The 18,547-nt window shown below is 42.6% G+C and overlaps 1 protein-coding gene across 5 annotated transcripts in view; it reads right to left on the minus strand.

Annotated features, from left to right (window-relative positions):
- Window positions 1–18,547, minus strand: part of LOC119801630 (protein arginine N-methyltransferase 9) — a 68,303-nt gene that overhangs the window by 2,089 nt on the left and 47,667 nt on the right. For 3 of the 5 annotated variants that reach the window (XR_005283266.1, XR_005283265.1, XR_005283264.1), the window contains exons 13-14: window positions 2,662–2,698; window positions 939–1,137 (exon numbers count right to left, since the gene is read on the minus strand). Coding sequence is in view for 2 of the 5 variants with exons in the window: in XM_038312219.1 (XP_038168147.1) it covers window positions 7,833–8,000 (168 nt within the window). In the remaining 3 variants the exon portion in view is untranslated. Of the gene's footprint in view, window positions 1–692; window positions 1,138–2,661; window positions 2,699–7,033; window positions 8,001–18,547 lie in introns of those variants that run through there. The other 2 variants (XM_038312221.1, XM_038312219.1) reach the window with 2 other exon arrangements.

Below are 18,547 nucleotides of genomic sequence, written 5' to 3' on the forward strand. Positions count from 1 at the left end.
GCAGAGTCAGAGAGAAGCCATGGATCCTCTGCCTGAGATGGACGCTGATTAGAATCTCCGGTATGGCACTGCCACTTGGTGATACATGGATTAATGGAGATGGGTTAAATTAATATGTAAGAGTTAGCCAGGGGCTGGAGAGATGGCTCAGAGGTTAAGAGCATTGCTTGCTCTTCCAAAGGTCCTGAGTTCAATTCCCAGCAACCACATGGTGGCTCACAACCATGGGGTCTGGTGCCCTCTTCTGGCCTGCAGGCATACACACAGACAGACTATTATATACATAAATAAAAGAGTTAGCCAATAAGAAGTTAGAGCTATTGGCCAAGCAGTTTTCAGTAATAGTTTCTGTGTGGTTATTTCAGGTGTAACTTAGCCGGAGGGCCGGGACAAACAAGTCTCCCCGACCCCTCTGCTCCTTGTAACAAAAGACAGTGCTCCTAATAAACTTTTTTTTGACAGAGGGTTTCTCTGTGTTGCCCTGGCTGTCCTCAAACTCACTCTGTAGACCAAACTGTCTTGAACTCACTGAGATTCTCCTGCCTCTGCCTCCCAAGTGGTGGGATTAAAGGTGTGTGTCACCACTGCCCAGCTCCTAATAACTCTTAACAAGGTAGAAAATAAACCTGTCTGGTTAACCCAAAGGAGATTTTATTGTGTTTTACAGCCTGCTCTCAAAAGAATGTAAATCTTGTGACAGTTCTTACATTGTTCACAATTAGCTTTGTGATCACAGACAAGATCACGGAGGCTCCTATTCCCAGCTGTAAAAAGGATGCTGACTAAATGTTTTCTAAGGTTTTCTCCTACAATACACTGATGAACTTTTCTACCGGAGTGATCACTTGCATCATAAAAAGAAAACAAAACTAACAGTAAAAACAGCTGACTGATACTGAAAGCCCACACGGAGGCTCACTAAAGACAAACATACTTACTCTCCCATAGCCCAGGGTGGACAGCAGCACAGAGGGAGAAGCTGTTGCTGATCTTTGGCTTCCAGGTGGAGTATCACGTTGGGGAATCTGATTGTTAGGTAGTTGTTAAGGAATATGAAGTTATAAATATGTAAGCTTCGTAGCACTCCCTCCAGGTGTCCACGTAGATGGTGATTTTGGGATATTTCAAAGCCAACCACTACGAGAAAACAAGACGTTAAAGACCTGTCTTCGACACAATGTGAATTCACCCCACTCACAGAAGCTAACTCTAGAGCTTGGAGATCGTGTCCCATGCTTGCTGCAAACTAACATAATCCAGAATGGATTCACTTGGGGAGGAGGCCAGGGAATGCAAGGGTGCATTCCATCACTGAGCTGCATCCTAAACCCTGTAACACATGCCTTGATGTGCAACAAGCCCCATCAATACAGCTAACAAAACAGGTAAGTGCTGTGGTAAATAAGGAATATAAAAAGAAAGGTTAATTAACTGCGTTCTCAAATTATCTGAAATTAAGGGAAAAATGATCACAGAAAATGTTCCTAAAGACACCTGTGTGTGTCTTTCTTGCTTTTTTTTTTTTCAGACAGAGTCTATGTAACCTGGATATTCTGGAACTCACTAGGCTGGCCTCCAACTCACAGAGTTCCACCTGAGGGATGGGATTAAAGGTGTGCCACACAATACCTGGCTAAAGCCATTTTCTTTATATCTAACCACCAGGGCAGTTACATCCACTGCGGAAAGTCTTTTCTCCTCTTTTGGGGGGTGAGGTGACAAAATACTTAGTAACGGAAAAGCATGATAGTGATCCTTGAGAACCTGCATCTATGGGTTCAGCCAACTGTGGAGCAGAAACATGTAAAACAGCCCCTGACCCCAGGTCTGCACTCTGGAACTCACTATACAGACCAGGCTGGTCTTGAACTCATGGAGGTTCTCTTATCTGCACCCCTATCTCCTCAACCTCCAGGGCTGTCACTATTATTAATGCCAAGCATAGGTTAAGGAGTAGTGGTGAGAGATGCGTCCCTGCAACATGCCTACAAATGTCTTTAAGACAATCGTAGGAAAAGAGCTACACATTAAAAATATTTGAAACAGCTTCATATTTCATTACATTATCATCTTTGCCAACATTAAAAAAAAGTGAGCGTAGCCAGTTGCAGTGGTATATGCCTTTAATCCTAGCACTAGGGAGACAGACTGGTGCTGTGGGACAATGGTCTGTACCCTGTCAATTGTATTTTAATAAAGCAGGAAGTATAGGTGGGGCGACGAGAACAGGAGAATTCTGGGAAGAGGAAAGATTCAGGCTGCAGTCCTCACTCAGCTGCAGAGGAAACAAGATGAAACTGCCTCACTGATAGAAGGTACTGGGCCATGTGGCTAACACAGACAAGAATTACGAGCTAATGTAAGATATAAGAATTAGTTAATAAGAAGCCCGAGATAATAGGCCAACCAGTTCATAATTAATGTAGTTCTGTGTGTTTCTTTGGGACTGAACAGCTGTAGGACTGGGGGAGACAGGAACCTCTGTCAAAAGACTGGGAGCCCTCTGTAAGTTCAGGGTCAACCTGGTCTCCAGAGTGAGTTCCAGGACAGCCAGAAATAAAGTGAGACCCTATCTCAAAAATAGAGAGAGAGACAGACAGACAGACAGAGAGGAGCCATCTCTCCATCCCAGGAATTCTTAATACAATAAAATATACTTACGCTATTCATACTGTATATTGGGACCATCCAAAGAATCCTATTGAAAGTAAACCATACAATAACATTTAATATCATGTTTATGAATTATGTCCGTCAACACTAGTAGTAGCAAATATATTAAGATTTGACCTTATAATAGGTTTCTGAAGTTCTGGTTGCGTGTAATGCACTAAGTGCTGCAGAATCCCCCAGAGGGACACAGGGATTGTCAGCAGCAGAAAGATACCAGCAATAAACCATGATTTAGTGTGTATTCCAACCTTGAAAAACAAAAAATTCTGATATTAAAACTATAAAGATCAATATTTTTATTTCTTGTGTTTTCATTTGATTTCTAATCCTGCTTGGCATTTCCAAAATAAATAGTAGCAATTTTAAAAAAGGATTTAGTTTTTTAAAAATTCCATATATGTTTGTGTCTGTGTGGGTATGTGCATGTGTGGGTATCTGCTGTGGCCAGAAGAGGGCGCTAGAGTCCTTGGACCTGGAGTTAGAGGGGTATGAGAGCACACACCTTTAGTCTCAAAGACTTGGGAGGCTCCAGGACAACCAAAAGAACCCTCCTCGAACAAAACAAAACATTCCCATACTATCTTTGCCCACTGCGATCGTGTCTGAGTAGAGGACCAGCTCCTGTGTGCCAAGGACTGATGCAGACCAAGTGTCCTCAGAGTGCTGCTAGGAGGAAAGTTCCATGTCGAGCAGTCATAAACCACGCGACAGGAAAAACGAGCCACCACAGCCACCGCTGCAGTCACGTGCCACAGCACGGCAGCGCCATGGGCACTTCTCTCTGCCTCAATGTCCTCGTCCACAGAGGGAATCTCCTGTACTCGGCATTTCTCAGAGGGTTAAATAAAATCATAGTTACAGAATGAATGAGAGCGCTCTTGAGGATATGCTCTAGCTAATACCTCTAATCTCAAACACAAAACAAAGCCTTTGTAACCTCAGTCTTCTCTGCGCATTGTGCTATCATTTCTCAGGGCCCTTCAGAGTCTCTCTGCGTCCTTGATCTAAAGCACTCTTTATCTGCGGACACTGAAGTCTGACCATACCTAGGAGTACACCTAGGGGAGTACCTAGGTGTGCTCCCCTTTCAGAGGTTGAAACCTAACCTCGAATGCCAACGGCCATATTTGGGCATAAGGCTGAAGGGAAGTGAGTTAGGTAAAATGAGGTCATAATCTCATAGGGCTGGTGATCGCAAAATGAGATCGGTCTACAACCTGAAGATTCAGAAAAAGCATGGCCACCTGTGACCTGAGAGCACCCTCCCCAGAGAGCAACCCCTCTGGCCCCCATGATATCTGACTCCAAAATGGTTTTCAGGACTGTGAAAAGATAAATTCCTATTGTAGGCACTCAGTTCATAAACGTGTTTTCACGTGTGTGAGTGCAGGTGTGGGCACAGGTGTGCAGGTGTGGGCACAGGTATGCATGTGTGAGTGCATGTGTGCAGGTCAGAGGACAGCTCTGGAAAATCAGCTCTCCTTCCACCTTGTGAGCCAGGGTGTCTCTTGTTTCCTTTGCTGTGCTACATATGGCAGGCCAGACGGCTGGCAAGCTTTTAGGCCACTATGTGTCTACCTTCCTCTTGCCATAGACATCGTTCATGTTGGCTATAGAGGGGGAACTCAGGGTCAGGCTTTCCTGGCTATTGCGTTACCTGCTGAGCCATCTTCACAGTCCAGTTTATGGCATTTTCTTAGGGCTGAGAGAGCAGACAAGACAAGTATCTACAGCTGAAGCGGTTCTGAGGCCTAGACTTGCATATCCAGTGCAGTATGACAGGCTCACCTGCACACCCTCCATTAGACATCCCTATCAGGACTGGAGGGACTTGACTTGGGGTGTTGGCAGTTTACACTGCAGATCAGAATTGGTCTGAAAGGTTAGAGGTGCTTTGAAACTGCAGCTCACAACTGAGAGAAGTCTTAAGTAGAAATGGTACACATTTCACTTACCTTCCTATACTATATTCCAAGGACTACTAAATGAGGAAATTATATTTACATTAAGATTGCTATCCGCAAATTTGGACAACAAATTTCAAATAAGCTAAAAACAAATGAGAAATATTTAATGTCATATTTTAATAGCCTGAACTACCTATATGGACTGTAAGAGAAGCCAATAAAAGTTTAGTGAACAAAAGCACCCTACAAATATGTCTAGACACATTGTTTAACTAAAATATTTTCCACAATGAAAGGGGGGGAGTCATCTACATGGTATGTCATAACTCTTCCAAAATAAGTGTTTCTAAATAAAAGTACTTTCTGATTATTAATATACTGATAATTTTAACTTACCTTTATACATATATTATGGATATGTTAGGTATCCAGCCTGCAATGCTTTACTATTGTCACAACATGACATCAACACATAATGAAGGGTGGGTCAGAGAGATGGCGCCCCTAAGGTGCTTGCCTCCAACTCTGCACTCATTGACCCCTTGAGCTCCGTCCTCACTCAGCACTCAAGAAGAAAGGAGAGAACAAACTCTCTCAACTTGTCTGTCCTTTGACCTCAACAACAGGGCCATCCCACAATTACACCAACAAATACAATTAAGAAAAGGAAGGAAGGAAGGAAGGAAGGAAGGAAGGAAGGAAGGAAAGAAGGAAGGAAGGAGAAATGAATAAACAGGAACTTTAGTAAAACTTTTCCCTTGACTGAGAAAGAAAGAAAGAAAGAAAGAAAGAAAGAAAGAAAGAAAGAAAGAAAGAAAGAAGAAGTGAATACACAAGGAACTTTAGTAAAACTTTTCCCTTGACTGAGAAGTAACTTCAAGTCTGGGAATGTCGCTCAGATGGGAGATGCTTGCTTGCCTCTAATGCACACAACCCTGGGTTCCATCCCCAGCGTTCAATAATCAGAAGCGCTGAGAATGTGCTTTTGATTATTGCTGTTGTTGAGGTTGTCATAGCTGTGTAGGACTTTGGAAGCTTGCATGGTACCTTCTGATGGTGTGATATTCTCAAAGTCTCAGTTACATCTGTGTCTTACACAGTGAGTTGATTTTGGTGTCTGGTGTAAACGAGGGTCCAGTTTCATCCTTTGGTGTGTGGAATCCAGACTTCCTGGGACAATCCCCTGGATGGAAGCTGTTTTTTTTTCTTAGTATGCCTATCTGGTGCTCTTGTCAGCAACTATCCTGAACTTTCCATTTTGTTCCAGTTGTCTGGTTTTTCTTAGTTTCACACTTTTTTCCTTAAAACACTTCCACTTGTGTTTGGGTGCTTTGCCTATAGGCATACCTGTGCACCACTAGGCATGCCTGGTGCCTGCATTGGTTAGAACAAGACACTAAATTTTTCAGAACTACAGTTACAGGTGGTTGTGAGCTACCATGTTGGTACTGGAAATCAATCCTGGTCCTCTTGGAGAGCAACTAGTGTTCTTAACCACTGAGCCAACTCTCCAGGCACTGCTCTTGACCACTGAGTTCTCTTAACATCTCTTTCTTAGGCATACAGTATGTTGTATGTGCGTGTTTCACACTATGTTGCTCAGGCTAATCTTAAACATGGGGCTCAAATGACCCTTCTGCCTTAGCCTCATATGCTGGGATGACAGGGACATGAATTTGTATTTCAAATCAGGAAGGACCACGTGTCCAACTTTCCTCAGAAGTGGTTTGGACTTTTTAAAAATATTTCTACATGAGTTTTAGGATTGTTCACCTGACTAATGGCACTAAGATTCTGCTGGAAATTGTACTGAATCTATATATTCCTATGGGCAGTGTGGGCATTGTGATGAGATTTATTTGGATTCAGTGTGTCCTTACATTTAGTTTCATTTTCTCTTTCTTTGACCAGTGATTTGTTTTCATCTTTGGCCTAGACCAGGCTGGACTGGACCTTATCAAGTCCCGCCACCCCTGCCTCCTGAGTGCTGGCTACACCATTAAGTCTGGCTGAAAAATTTCTTAAAAATTTGGGACTTCTGGGCTGGAGAGATGGCTCAGTGGTTAAGAGCACTTCCTGCTCTTCCAAAGGTCCTGAGTTCAATTCCCAGTAACCACATGGTGGCTCACAACCATCTTTAATAAGGTCTGGTGCCCTCTTCTGGCCTGCAGACATACATACAGACAGAATATTGCATACATAATAAATAAATAAATATTTTTAAAAAATTGGGACTTCTAATCAAGAAATTTTTGTTAAAACATTAAGAATTTATGTTTAAAGAGTAAGACACAGCCAAGTGGTGGTGCACGTTTCTTGTCCTAGCACAGGCTGTTCCGAGTTCAAGGTCAGCCTGGTCTACAGAGGAAGTTCCAAGACAGACAGGATACATAGAGAAACTCTGTCTCAAAAAGAAGAAGAAGAAGAAAAAAAGAGTAAAAGACTAAGACATGTAAGAATTTCAGAAAACGGTATCGGATTTATTGACAGACATGTAATTGAAGAATAATTATGTAAACTTAAATGCCACATGATTATGATTAAATTAATCTGAATTTTATATTTACATTTTCAGTCCAGAGTATTACATTTATGCAGTGGTAAGAACCACTGATTTTTTTTTCTTTATTTTCAAATGTCCATCCTCTTGAGAAATGCAAGAGCACTCAGCTGAAGTTGTTACCTACTGTTTGAAATTTAGACACTGTGATATATAAAACACATACATATTATTTGTATGCATTAGTATTATATGTGTGTATATTATAGAGTAGTTATATCTGGCTTTTGCCTATCTTTGAAATTTTCCAACATTCTAAACTGTCCAGATCTTGTCCTATACACAAAGACGACTGTTGCAGCTCTCTAGGAGTCTGCAGATGTGTCAAGGAGCTTCTTCTGCTCGTCTGGGATGTCATTCATTGCGTCTTCAGACAGCTGGTCTGCAGAGAGCGTGTCCTGTGACGACTCTTCCAGGTCTGGATATTGGCCTGCATCGTCACGAGGGCCCTGCTCTTCTGGGATGTCAATCATGATGTCTTCACAGAGCTTGGCTGCAGCAGCTACATTCTGGGGAGTAATTGTGTATCCAAAGCCCTGATACTGGCCCTGGGGCGAGGATATCCTTGAACCTGGAGAACCTGCATCACGTGGAGATGAGGAGAGCAGACTTGTGTGTTCAGTATGCTCTGGGTCTCCGGGAAAACAAATATATATGATAACATGTATGTTTTTCTGAGCTGTGGCAGCTCTCTAGGAGTCTGCTGATGTGTCAAGGAGCTCCTTCTTCATGTCTGTGATGTTGTTCATGGCGTCTTCTGACAGCTGGTCATCAGAGAGCGTGTCCGGTGAAGACACTGTATCTTCAAAGTCTGGATGTTGGCCTGCATTGTCAGGAGGGCTCTGCTCTTCTGGGATGTCCTGTTTAGAGAGATGGAATGAAACAGCTGTATTCTGGGGAGTGATCGTATGTCCAAAGCCCTGATACTGGCCGTGGAGTGAACCTGGAGAACCTGCATCACATGGCGATGAGGGGAGCAGACTTGTGTGTTCAGTATGCTCTGGGTCTTCGGGGAAACATTGTTTTTTGGGATAACCCCACACTGTTCTTCCTATAAGACAATATAAAATTAATAGCCAAAAGTTATTTTTAGTACTGTAAACATAATTCTATAACCACTCCCTTCCCCCTTTGTCTTCCCCAAATCTGAAGAGCCTGTGATGGCACTGCTTTCCATATTTTCTCATTTCTTAAGTTACTAGAGTAAATGACCTTATCTTACAGATTAGTGTCAGGGTGCCACACAAGCATGAGGACCTGAGTTCGATCCTCAGCACGGGTACAAAGCTGGGCATGTTTCTAGTCCCCATACTAGCAAGGCAGAGATAGGATCCCTGGGGCTCTCTGGTCAGCCATCCTAGCTGAATCTGTGAGCCCCAGGACAGCGAGAGACCTTGTTCCACAACCCAAGCTGAACATCCTGAGGGACCACACCTGAGGTTCATCTCTGACCCCACATGCACACACACAAACCTACCTTCCCAATATACACACTTACACTAACACAAGTTAAACAGCTGTAACCTACTGACACATCTCACTTGCTCAGAAATATCTCTGATATCTGATATCATCTCTGATATCTGACACATCCCACATGGTGAGGAAGGAGTTGAAGCACGAGCCTTCCTTTGTCTCTTGCATGTAGGGTTTATAGGAGAAGGAGTAATGATGGGCAATGGCCGCAAAGAACATCTCAATACAGATGATAAAATCCTACAACAGCCACACAAATATCAGATATCTTTGGGCTTCGATCTAATTTTTCAAATTGCTAACTTTTCAAAGTTACTTAGAGTATTAATAAATTTGAAATATCATCCAGATTATATTCCTTTTTCAACATTTTTCCCCACTTCATAACATGACAAGCAAGATTTGCGTCTCTTTTGCTTTCCCTCACTCAAGAATTTCTCAGAATCCCTGATCCTGTGCAGTGGAGTTCCATATGGACTGAACCTCCACCTGGCGATAGATGAAGAAAACAACTGAGCCCCACACTGGAGCACCGAACTGAGCTCCCAAGGTCCTGATGAGGAGCAGAAGGAGAGAGAACATGAGGGAGAAAGTCAGGAACGTGAGGGGTGCGTTCACTCATGGAGACGGTGGGACAGAACTAAGGGGAGATCACCAACTCCAGTTGGAATGGGACTGATGGATCATGCGACCAAACCCGTCTCTCTGAATGTGGCCAACGGTGGAGGCTGACTGAGAAGCCAAGGACAAAGGCGCTGGGCTTTGATTCTTCTGCATGGACGGGCTCTGTGGGAGCCTTCTCAGCTTGGTTGATCACCTTCCTGGACCTGGGGGGAGCTGGGAGGACCTTGGTCTTAACATAGAGTAGGGAACCCCGATGGCTCCTTGGCCTGGAGAGGGAGGGGTGTATGGGTGAAGGGGAAGGGAGGGAAGGGGCAGGAGAAGGGGAGGAGATGGAAAAATTTAAATATAAAAAAATAAACCAAAACAGAAAAAAAGGAATTTCTCAGTTCATTACACAAGCACTGAAAGGAACCATGCAGACATAAGCTGGCAGGATAGCTCAGCAAGGAAAGGCCCTTGCTGTGCACACCAAAGAACTGAGATTGATCCCCAACACCCTTGTAAAAGCAGAAGTAGAGAACACAGCTGCCCCCAGAGACCCTGCCACACTAATCATAAAGGGAGGGGGATGAGACAGAGTAGTAGAGCTGCGGCATGGGTCAGCAGGAAAAGAGGCTTGCCGTTGCCAACGTGACGAGGGGAGTTCCACCCAAGAGCCCACGATAGAGGGAAAGAAATGGCGCCAGCGGGTTGTCCTCCGATCTCATATACACGGCCGAAAATAAATAGTAATTTTTTGATCCTGGTAATTATCCAGGTATGATGGCATGTGTCTTTAATCTCAGCACTTGGGAGGCAGAGGTGGCCAGATCTTGTGTTCAATGCCAGGTTAGTCAACATAACAAGTTCTAGAAAAACCAGGATTGCATAGAAAGTCCCTGTATCTAAATAAATAAATAATAAAATAAAGTCCTAGTAGGCACATGTAAACACACTGTTAGAACTCAGAATCTAATTATTTGTACATGTTTTCAAAACAAAGATATATAAATCAATGTTGTTCTGAGAATACATAATGAAATTCATCTTATGAAGCTAATACATTTGTAAGGCAAGGTGTGTATATTTAATGTAAACAGTTTGTTTGGGAATATGTCCTGAAGGCAGGATAGTTTGGAGTCCTAGGATACACTGAGGCCTTAACTGTTTGTGGTTGCGTATTTTAATCTTTTTGTGTATATGTTATGTATGTGTTTATTGTGAGTGGGAACATGCCCATGTCATGTGTGCATGTGGAGATGAGGAGCTTTGGGTGTCCGTGTCCTGCATTGAGGTGAGGGTCTCTTAATTGTTCACTGTACACACATAAGGCTTGCTGGCCTGTGGTCTTCCCCAGACTCTGTCTCACCTCTCAGCTCCCCTCAGGAACGCTGGTTTACGTGTGTGTGCTACATGCCAGCCTTACCTGGGTTCTGTGCTTCTCACTTAGGACCTTCCTCACACTTGTACAAGTGCTTTGCCTACTGAGCCACCTCCCTAGCCCCTAACTGCACAAAACAGCTGGTTTAAATTTGACATTTACCTCTTTTTGACATCCAGGCAAGCAGTTCTTATAGCTTTGGTGGTTAAGGTTGGCGTTATTTCCAAAAAGCTTCCATGGGAATGGCAAAGTGCCGAAGCTGTGGCCACAGGTCTGCAGGTAAGTAGGGCTGTCTCTGAACTCGGGGGGTGTTACTGTTTAAGCTATTTAATGCAGTGATGCCCAGAACCTGCCAATGTGTAAACAGTGGGCAAGACTGTTAGCTTACTCTGTAGTGAGGAGTGAGAATCCGAGAGAAACGGCCCATAGGGACTGATTGGTACTGATTTTATTCCTGGTCTGCTTATGTCTGCATGGCTCCTTTCAGTGCTTGTGTAATGCATTGAGAAATTCTTGAGTGAGGGAAAGCACAAGAGACGCAAATCTTGCTTGTCATGTTATGAAGTGGGGAAAAATGTTGAAAAAGGAATATAATCTGGATTATATTTCAAATTTATTGATACTCTAAGTAACTTTGAAAAGTTAGCAATTTGAAAAATTAGATCGAGGGGCTGGAGAGATGGCTCAGTGGTTAAAAGCATTGCCTGCTCTTCCCAAGGTCCTGAGTTCAATTTCCAGCAACCACATGGTGGCTCACAACTATCTGTAATGGGGTCTGGTGCCCTCTTCTGGCCTGCAGGTATGCACACAGAAAGAATATTTTACACATAATAAATAAATAAATATTAAAAAAAGAAAGATTAGATCGAAGCCCAAAGATATCTGATATTTGTGTGGCTGTTGTAGGATTTCCTAGTCTGTATTGAAATGTTCTTTGCGGCCATTGCCCATCATTATTCCTTCTCCTATAAACCATACGTGCAAGATGCAGAGAAAGGCTCGTGCTTCGACTCCTTCCTCGCCATGTGGGATGTGTCAGATATCAGAGATGATATTTCTGAGCAAGTGAGACGTGTCGGTAAGTAACAGCTGTTTAACTTGTGTTAGTGTGTGTATATTGGAAAGGTAGGTTTGTGTGTGTGCACGTGGGGTCAGAGATGACCCTCAGGTGTGGTCCCTCGGCATGTTCAGTTTGGGTTTTGGAACAGGGTCTCTCGCTGTCCTGGGGCTCACAGATTCAGCTAGGATGGCTGACCAGAGAGCCCCAGGGATCCTATCTCTGCCTTGCTAGCACGGGGCCTACAAACATGCCCAGCTCTGTACCCGTGCTGAGGATCGAACTCAGGTCCTCATGCTTGTGTGGTAACCTGACACAAATCTGTAGGATAAGGTCATTTACTCTAGTAACTTAAGAAATGAGAAAATATGGAAAGCAGTGCCATCACAGGCTCTTCAGGTTTGGGGAAGACAAAAGGGGGAAGGGAGTGGTTATAGAATTATGTTTACAGTACTAAAAATAACCTTTGGCTATTTTATATAGTCTTATAGGGAGAACAATGTGAGGTTATCCGCCCAATAAAATGTTTTCCCGAAGACCCAGAGCATACTGAACACACAAGTCTGCTCTCCTCATCGCCACGCGATGCAGGTTCTCCAGGTTCAAAGTCATCCTCACCCCAGGGCCAGTATCAGGGCTTTGGACACATAATTATTCCCCCCCCCCCCGGATGTAGTAGCTGCTGCTTCCAAGCTGTGTGAAGTCATGATTGACATCCCAGAAGAGCAGGGCCCTCCTGACGATGCAGGCCAATATCCAGACCTGGAAGACAGTTTCTTCACAGGACACGCTCTCTGCAGACCAGCTGTCTGAAGACGCCATGAATGACATCCCAGATGAGCAGAAGAAGCTCCTTGACACATCCGCAGACTCCTAGAGAGCTGCCACAGCTCAGAATATTGGACAATTTCAAAGATAGGCAAAGCCAGATATAACTATTATATAATATACACATATATAATACTAATACATATATGTTAGTATATATATTTGTATATGTTTTATATATCACAAATAATGTTTAAATTTCCTAGGCTTTGGCTTTCTTAAACTGTTAGGGTATCATATATTCAAACAGTAGGTAACAACTTCAGCTGAGTGCTCTTGCATTTCTCAAGAGGATGGACATTTGAAAGAAAAAACCAGAAAATCAGTGCTTCTTACCACTGCATGAATGAAATGCTCTGGACTGAAAATGTAAATATAAAATTCAGATTAATTTAATCATAATCATGTGCCACTTAAGTTTACATAATTATACTTCAATTACATGTCTTTCAATAAATCTAGTACTGTTTTCTGAAACTCTTACATGTCTTACTTTTTTTACTCTTTTTTGTTTTATTTTGTTTCTTTTTTTTCTTATTGAGACAGGGTTTCTTTATGTATTCCTGGCTGTCTGGGAACTCCCTCTGTAGACCAGGCTGACCTTGAACTCAGAGCAACCTGCCTGTGCCCTCCAAGTGCTGGGACTAGAAACATGCACCACCACTTGGCTGTGTCTTATTCTTTAAACATAAATTCTTAATGCTTTAGCAAAAATTTCTTGATTAGAAATCCAAAATTTTTGAGCCAGACTTAATGGTATACCCAGCACTCAGAAGGCAGAGGTGGCAGAACTTAATAAGTTCCAGTCCAGCCTGGTCTAGTCCAAAAATGAAAACAAATCACTGGTCAAAGAAAGAGAAAATGGAAGGACACACTGTGAATCCAAATAAATCTTATCAGAATGCCCACACTACCCATAGGAATATATAGATTCGGTACAACTGGCAGCAAAATCTTAGTGGCATTAGTCAGGTGTTCAATCCTAAAACTCATGTAGAAATATTTTTTAAAAAAGGCAAACCATTTCTGAGGAAAGTTGGACACATGATCAATCCTGATTTGAAATACAAGCTGGGTGCCATGATTTATGTCCCTGTCATCCCAGCATATTAGGCTAAGGCAGAAGGGTCATTTGAGCCCCATGTTTAAGATTAGCCTGAGCAACATAGTGTGAAACACGCACATACAACATACTGTATGCCTAAGAAAGAGATGTTAAGAGAACTCAGTGGTCAAGAGCAGTGCCTGGAGAGTTGGCTCAGTGGTTAAGAACACTAGTTGCTCTCCAAGAGGACCCAGGATTGATTTCCAGTACCAACGTGGTAGCTCACAACCATCTGTAACTGTAGTTCTGAAAAATTTAGTGTCTTGTTCTAACCAATTCAGGCACTGGGCATGCCCACTGGTGCACAGATATACATATAGGCAAAATGCCCAAACACAAATGGAAGTGTTTTAAGGAAAAAAGTGTGAAACTAAGAAAAACCAGACAATTGGAACAAAATGGAAAGTTCAGGATAGTTGCTGACAAGAGCACCAGATAGGCATACTAAGAAAAAAACAGCTTCCATCCAGGGAATTGTCCCAGGAAGTCTGGATCCACACACCAAAGGATGAAACTGGACCCTCTCTGCAGATCAAAATCAACTCACTGTGTAAGACACAGATATAACTGAGACTTTCAGAATATCACACCATCAGAAGGTACCATGCAAGCTTCCAAAGTCCTACACAGCTATGACAACCTCAACAACTCCATTGCATGATAACCCTAGGGGTGCAACAGTGGCATGCGTACTTTATTTGAACCTAAGATCTGCTCAACAAGAAGGAAACCATGCCTGGTACTGGAAACCTAGCTAACTACTCAGTGCTAGTAATCATTGGAGGAGAATCTACAATCACTAATTTGTGACACCAGCCTAATCCCTAACAAAAATCTATAAACATCTGTCCTTATACCCACAGATAAGTGTAGTTTTTACCCCTCATCAAGGGAATTTATCTACAACAGACCATTACAGAAAATCATAACCAAACATATGGAGTTGTGGGGCCCAGTCCCAATGGTTAAATCTACAAGACATTCCTACACCTAAGGTTGAGGGGACATTGTGGAAGAGGGTGGGAGGAAGCGTAAGATCCAGAGGATCAGGGACTTTGCTGTGAGATTGTGGCTGCAAGTAATGTCAGAATCTACACTCACAAAGTCTCACCAACATGACTACTCAAATGTGAGCTGAACAAGGACAAGACCAAGGGACAAATCAAACCGGACAGGGAAAATCCCACAAGGCCTCAACCCTACACAAAACTAGGCAACTGAGGAAAACTGGAAGTAGGAGAGGTGTTTTTTTTTTCATAAAATGCACAATAATAATTGGTTGTCTAGTATCAAATGGTCACCTCCTAAAAACAAATGCAAGTAGATTATACAGACTTAGCAGGTTATATTTAGGAATATATACGGTATACATATATGCATACGATAACAATGAGAAAAGAGGTCATGAATTTGAAGGAGAGCAGCGAGGGATATATGGGAGAGTTTGTGGGAGAAAAAGAAAATGGAGAAATATTATATTCTCAAAAAACATTAAAATATCATACCATAAATTTATTTCATAAAAGCAAACTAAATGAGTATGCAGGACTTGATCCACAACATTCTACAAGAGATGACATCTGCCTACACCCAGATTCAAACAGCCTGCGGTCACAAGAGATGGCTTCTGCACACATCCACAGATTCAAACAGCCCTGGTCACAGCTGCCAGCTGGGGAGACAGCAATTGTGCTGAACAGGCACCTTTTCCTGTCTTTCTTTCCATGCATGGCCCCGACACTCTATTGGCTGCCATATCTAGAGCTCCCATAAGGGCAGGACAAGTATATAAATTAAAAGCTTCTGCAGAGCAAAGAAAATGTATCAGTGACACAGAGCAGCAGCCTACATGCTGGGACAAAGACTTACAACAGTATCTACTTAAAAGGAGTTAATAGTTATAAAAAAAGCAAAAACTCATAAAGCTCAGTAATAGAAAAGCTGAACAAACATTTCAATAAAACAAAAATGGCCAGCTGTGCTGTCTGTTTCTTTGTGATTGTGGACAATATGACAAGCCTTTCCACATAACTGCCACTATGCTACAGGACTGTATCCCTGTGTGGGCCTTCACGCTATCTGCACTGAGAGCTGTGCACTTGGCTCCAGCCAGGCCCCACATCAAGGCTCGTTTCTTTGCTTTTAGTGCAACACCTTCATGTGGAATGTCCTTCTGTATATGTATTGCTCTTATTGGTTGATGAATGAAGTTTCAGCCAATGGCTTAGCAGAGTAAAACCAGGCAGGAAATCTGAACAGAAATATACAGAAAGAATAGGCAGAGCCAAAAACACACCATGTAGTTGCCAAAGGAGAAAGGCGCTAGAAACTTACTGGTAAGCCACAGCCTTGTGGTGATACATAGGTTAATAGAAACAGGTTAATTTAAGATGTAAGGGTTAGCTAGGCATATGTCTGAGCCATTGGCCAAACAGTGTTGTAATTAATGTTAGCAGCAAATAACTTGCAGCTCTTTTAAGAGGCCCTGCCACCAAACACTTAAATGCTGTTTATGAGCAGCCATCAGCATGCTTCTTGGTGGTGGCATGGACCTAGAAACTCCACTGAATTGTAAAAAACATGGCTCCCACCAATACCTCCTCCAGGAGGCAGGACTCTCCGGAAGCCAAGGAGTGAGTCACCAAAACTAGAGCATTAATCCTAGCCAAAGCACTTAGCAGATTAAAGACTCATGAGGTCAGAAAAAGATAAAGGTATACAAGACAGATTCAGACAAAAAATACTCTAAATGGCTTACAGTATTTAAAATAAATATACATAGGGCCAGGAGGTCATGGCATACACCTTTAATCCCAGCACTTGGAAGGCGGAAGCAAATAGAACTCTGTGAGTTCAAGGCCAGCCTGGTCTAGAGTGAGATTCAGGACAGCCAGGGCTACACAGAGAAGCCCTTCTCAAAAAACCAAAAGTTAAAAATTTAAAATAAAAGAAATAGAATAAAAGGCTATATATTGTTGTGTTTTCTTTGAATTTTTTGACTGTTAATGAATTAACTGCTGAAAACATTTGATTCTGGGGCTACTAAGCCAAACCAACATATATATTTTACAAGTGTCTTGACTTCAAAATTTGAGTCTACAGATATGTTACTTTGAAAAAGAGGTTCTGCTTTTGTTTCCACAGAAGATGGGAACCTGTAGATTCCTTCTAGGTTAGTGTGGTTTGATGGAACAAGACCCCCAGAAAAGTCTCTGAACCCTAAAAATTCTTTATCCACCAAACAACAGGAAGCAGTATGGAGAAAACTATGCCCAAATTCCCAAATGATTGTTTATAAATGTTTTATTTTCATTTAAAGAAGGTTGTTTATAAATAATTAATGGTCACAGTTAATTTCTAAAAAAAAATAAGGGGGAGATGATAGTATGGATTTTGATTTACTGATACAAGATTAAGGTCAATTTTGCTATATGTATATTTCTATTCTCGTTTAAGGTATTATGTTTATACAGCTCATTTTTGTATTATTATTTATTTATTTTATTAAAAATGTCCGCCTTCTCCGACTCCCATTTTCCTCCCTCTCCCCACACTCCCCTCCCCCTCCCTCTCCAGCCCGAAGAGCAGTAAGGGTTCCCTGCCCTGCGGGAAGTCCATGGTCCTCCCCTCTCCATCCAGGTCTTGGATGTGCATCCACACAGGCTAGGCCCCTCCAAAACCAGTACATGCGGTAGGATCAAAACCCAGTGCCTTTGTCCTTGGCTTCTCAGGAGCCCTCATTGTCCACCATGTTCAGTGAGTCCAGTTTTATCCCATGCTTTTTCAGTCCCAGTCTAGCTGGCCTTGGTGAGCTCCCATTAGATCAGCCCCACCATCTAGTGGGCAGGTGCACTCCTCGCCATCCTGATTTCCTTACTCATGTTCTCCCTCCTTCTGCTCCTCCTTTGGACCTTGGGAGCTCAGTCCAGTGCTCCAATGTGGGGCTCTGTCTCTATCTCCATCCATCGCCAGATGAAGGTTTTATGGTGATATGCAAGATATTCATCAGTATGGCTATAGGATCTGGCCTTCTCCGGCTCCCTCTCCTCAGCTGCCCAAGGACTTAGCTGGGGATATATCCCTGAACACCTAGGAACCCCTCTAGAGTCAAGACTCTTGGGAACCCTAAAATGGCTCCCTTAATTAAGATATATACTTCCTTGCTCCCATGTCCACCCTTCCTTTATCCCAACCATCACATTCCCCCATGCTCTCCCCATCCTCCCCTTCACATTTTTCTCTCCCCATCTCCCTTTAGCCCCATCCCACCCCACCCCCAAGTTCCCAATTTTTGCCAGGCAATCTTGTCTCCTTCCAATATCGAGGGGATAATTATATGTTTTTCTTTGGGTTCACCTTCTTATTTAGCTTCTCTAGGATCATGAATAATAGGCTCAATGTCCTTTAGTTATGGCTAGAAACCAATAATGAGTGAATACATCCCATGTTCATCTTTTTGGGTCTGGGTTGCCTCACTCAGAATAGTGTTTTCTACTTCCATCCATTTGCATGCAAAATTCAAGATGTCATTTTTTTAACCACAGAGTAGTAGTCTAATATGTATATGTACTTTCTTCACATTTTTTCTAATATGTATATGTTTTGATTTGCATTTCCCTGATCGCTATGGAGGTTGAACATGACCTTAAGTGTCTTTTGGCCATTTGAACTTCTTCTGTTGAGAATTCTCTGTTCAGTTCAGTACCCCAATTTTTAATTGGGTTAATTAGCATTTTAAAGTTTAGTTTCTTGAGTTCTTTATATATTTTGGAGATCAGACCTTTGTCTGTTGCGGGGTTGGTGAAGATCTTCTCCCAGTCAGTAGGCTGCCTTTTTGTCTTGTTGACCGTGTCCTTTGCTTTACAGAAGCTTTTCAGTTTCAGGAGATCCCATTTATTCAACGTTGCCCTTAATGTCTGTGTTGCTGGGGTTATACATAGAAAGCAGTCTCCTGTGC

Source organism: Arvicola amphibius, chromosome 15, assembly GCF_903992535.2.
Source record: "Arvicola amphibius chromosome 15, mArvAmp1.2, whole genome shotgun sequence".
Lineage (NCBI taxonomy): Eukaryota > Metazoa > Chordata > Mammalia > Rodentia > Cricetidae > Arvicola > Arvicola amphibius.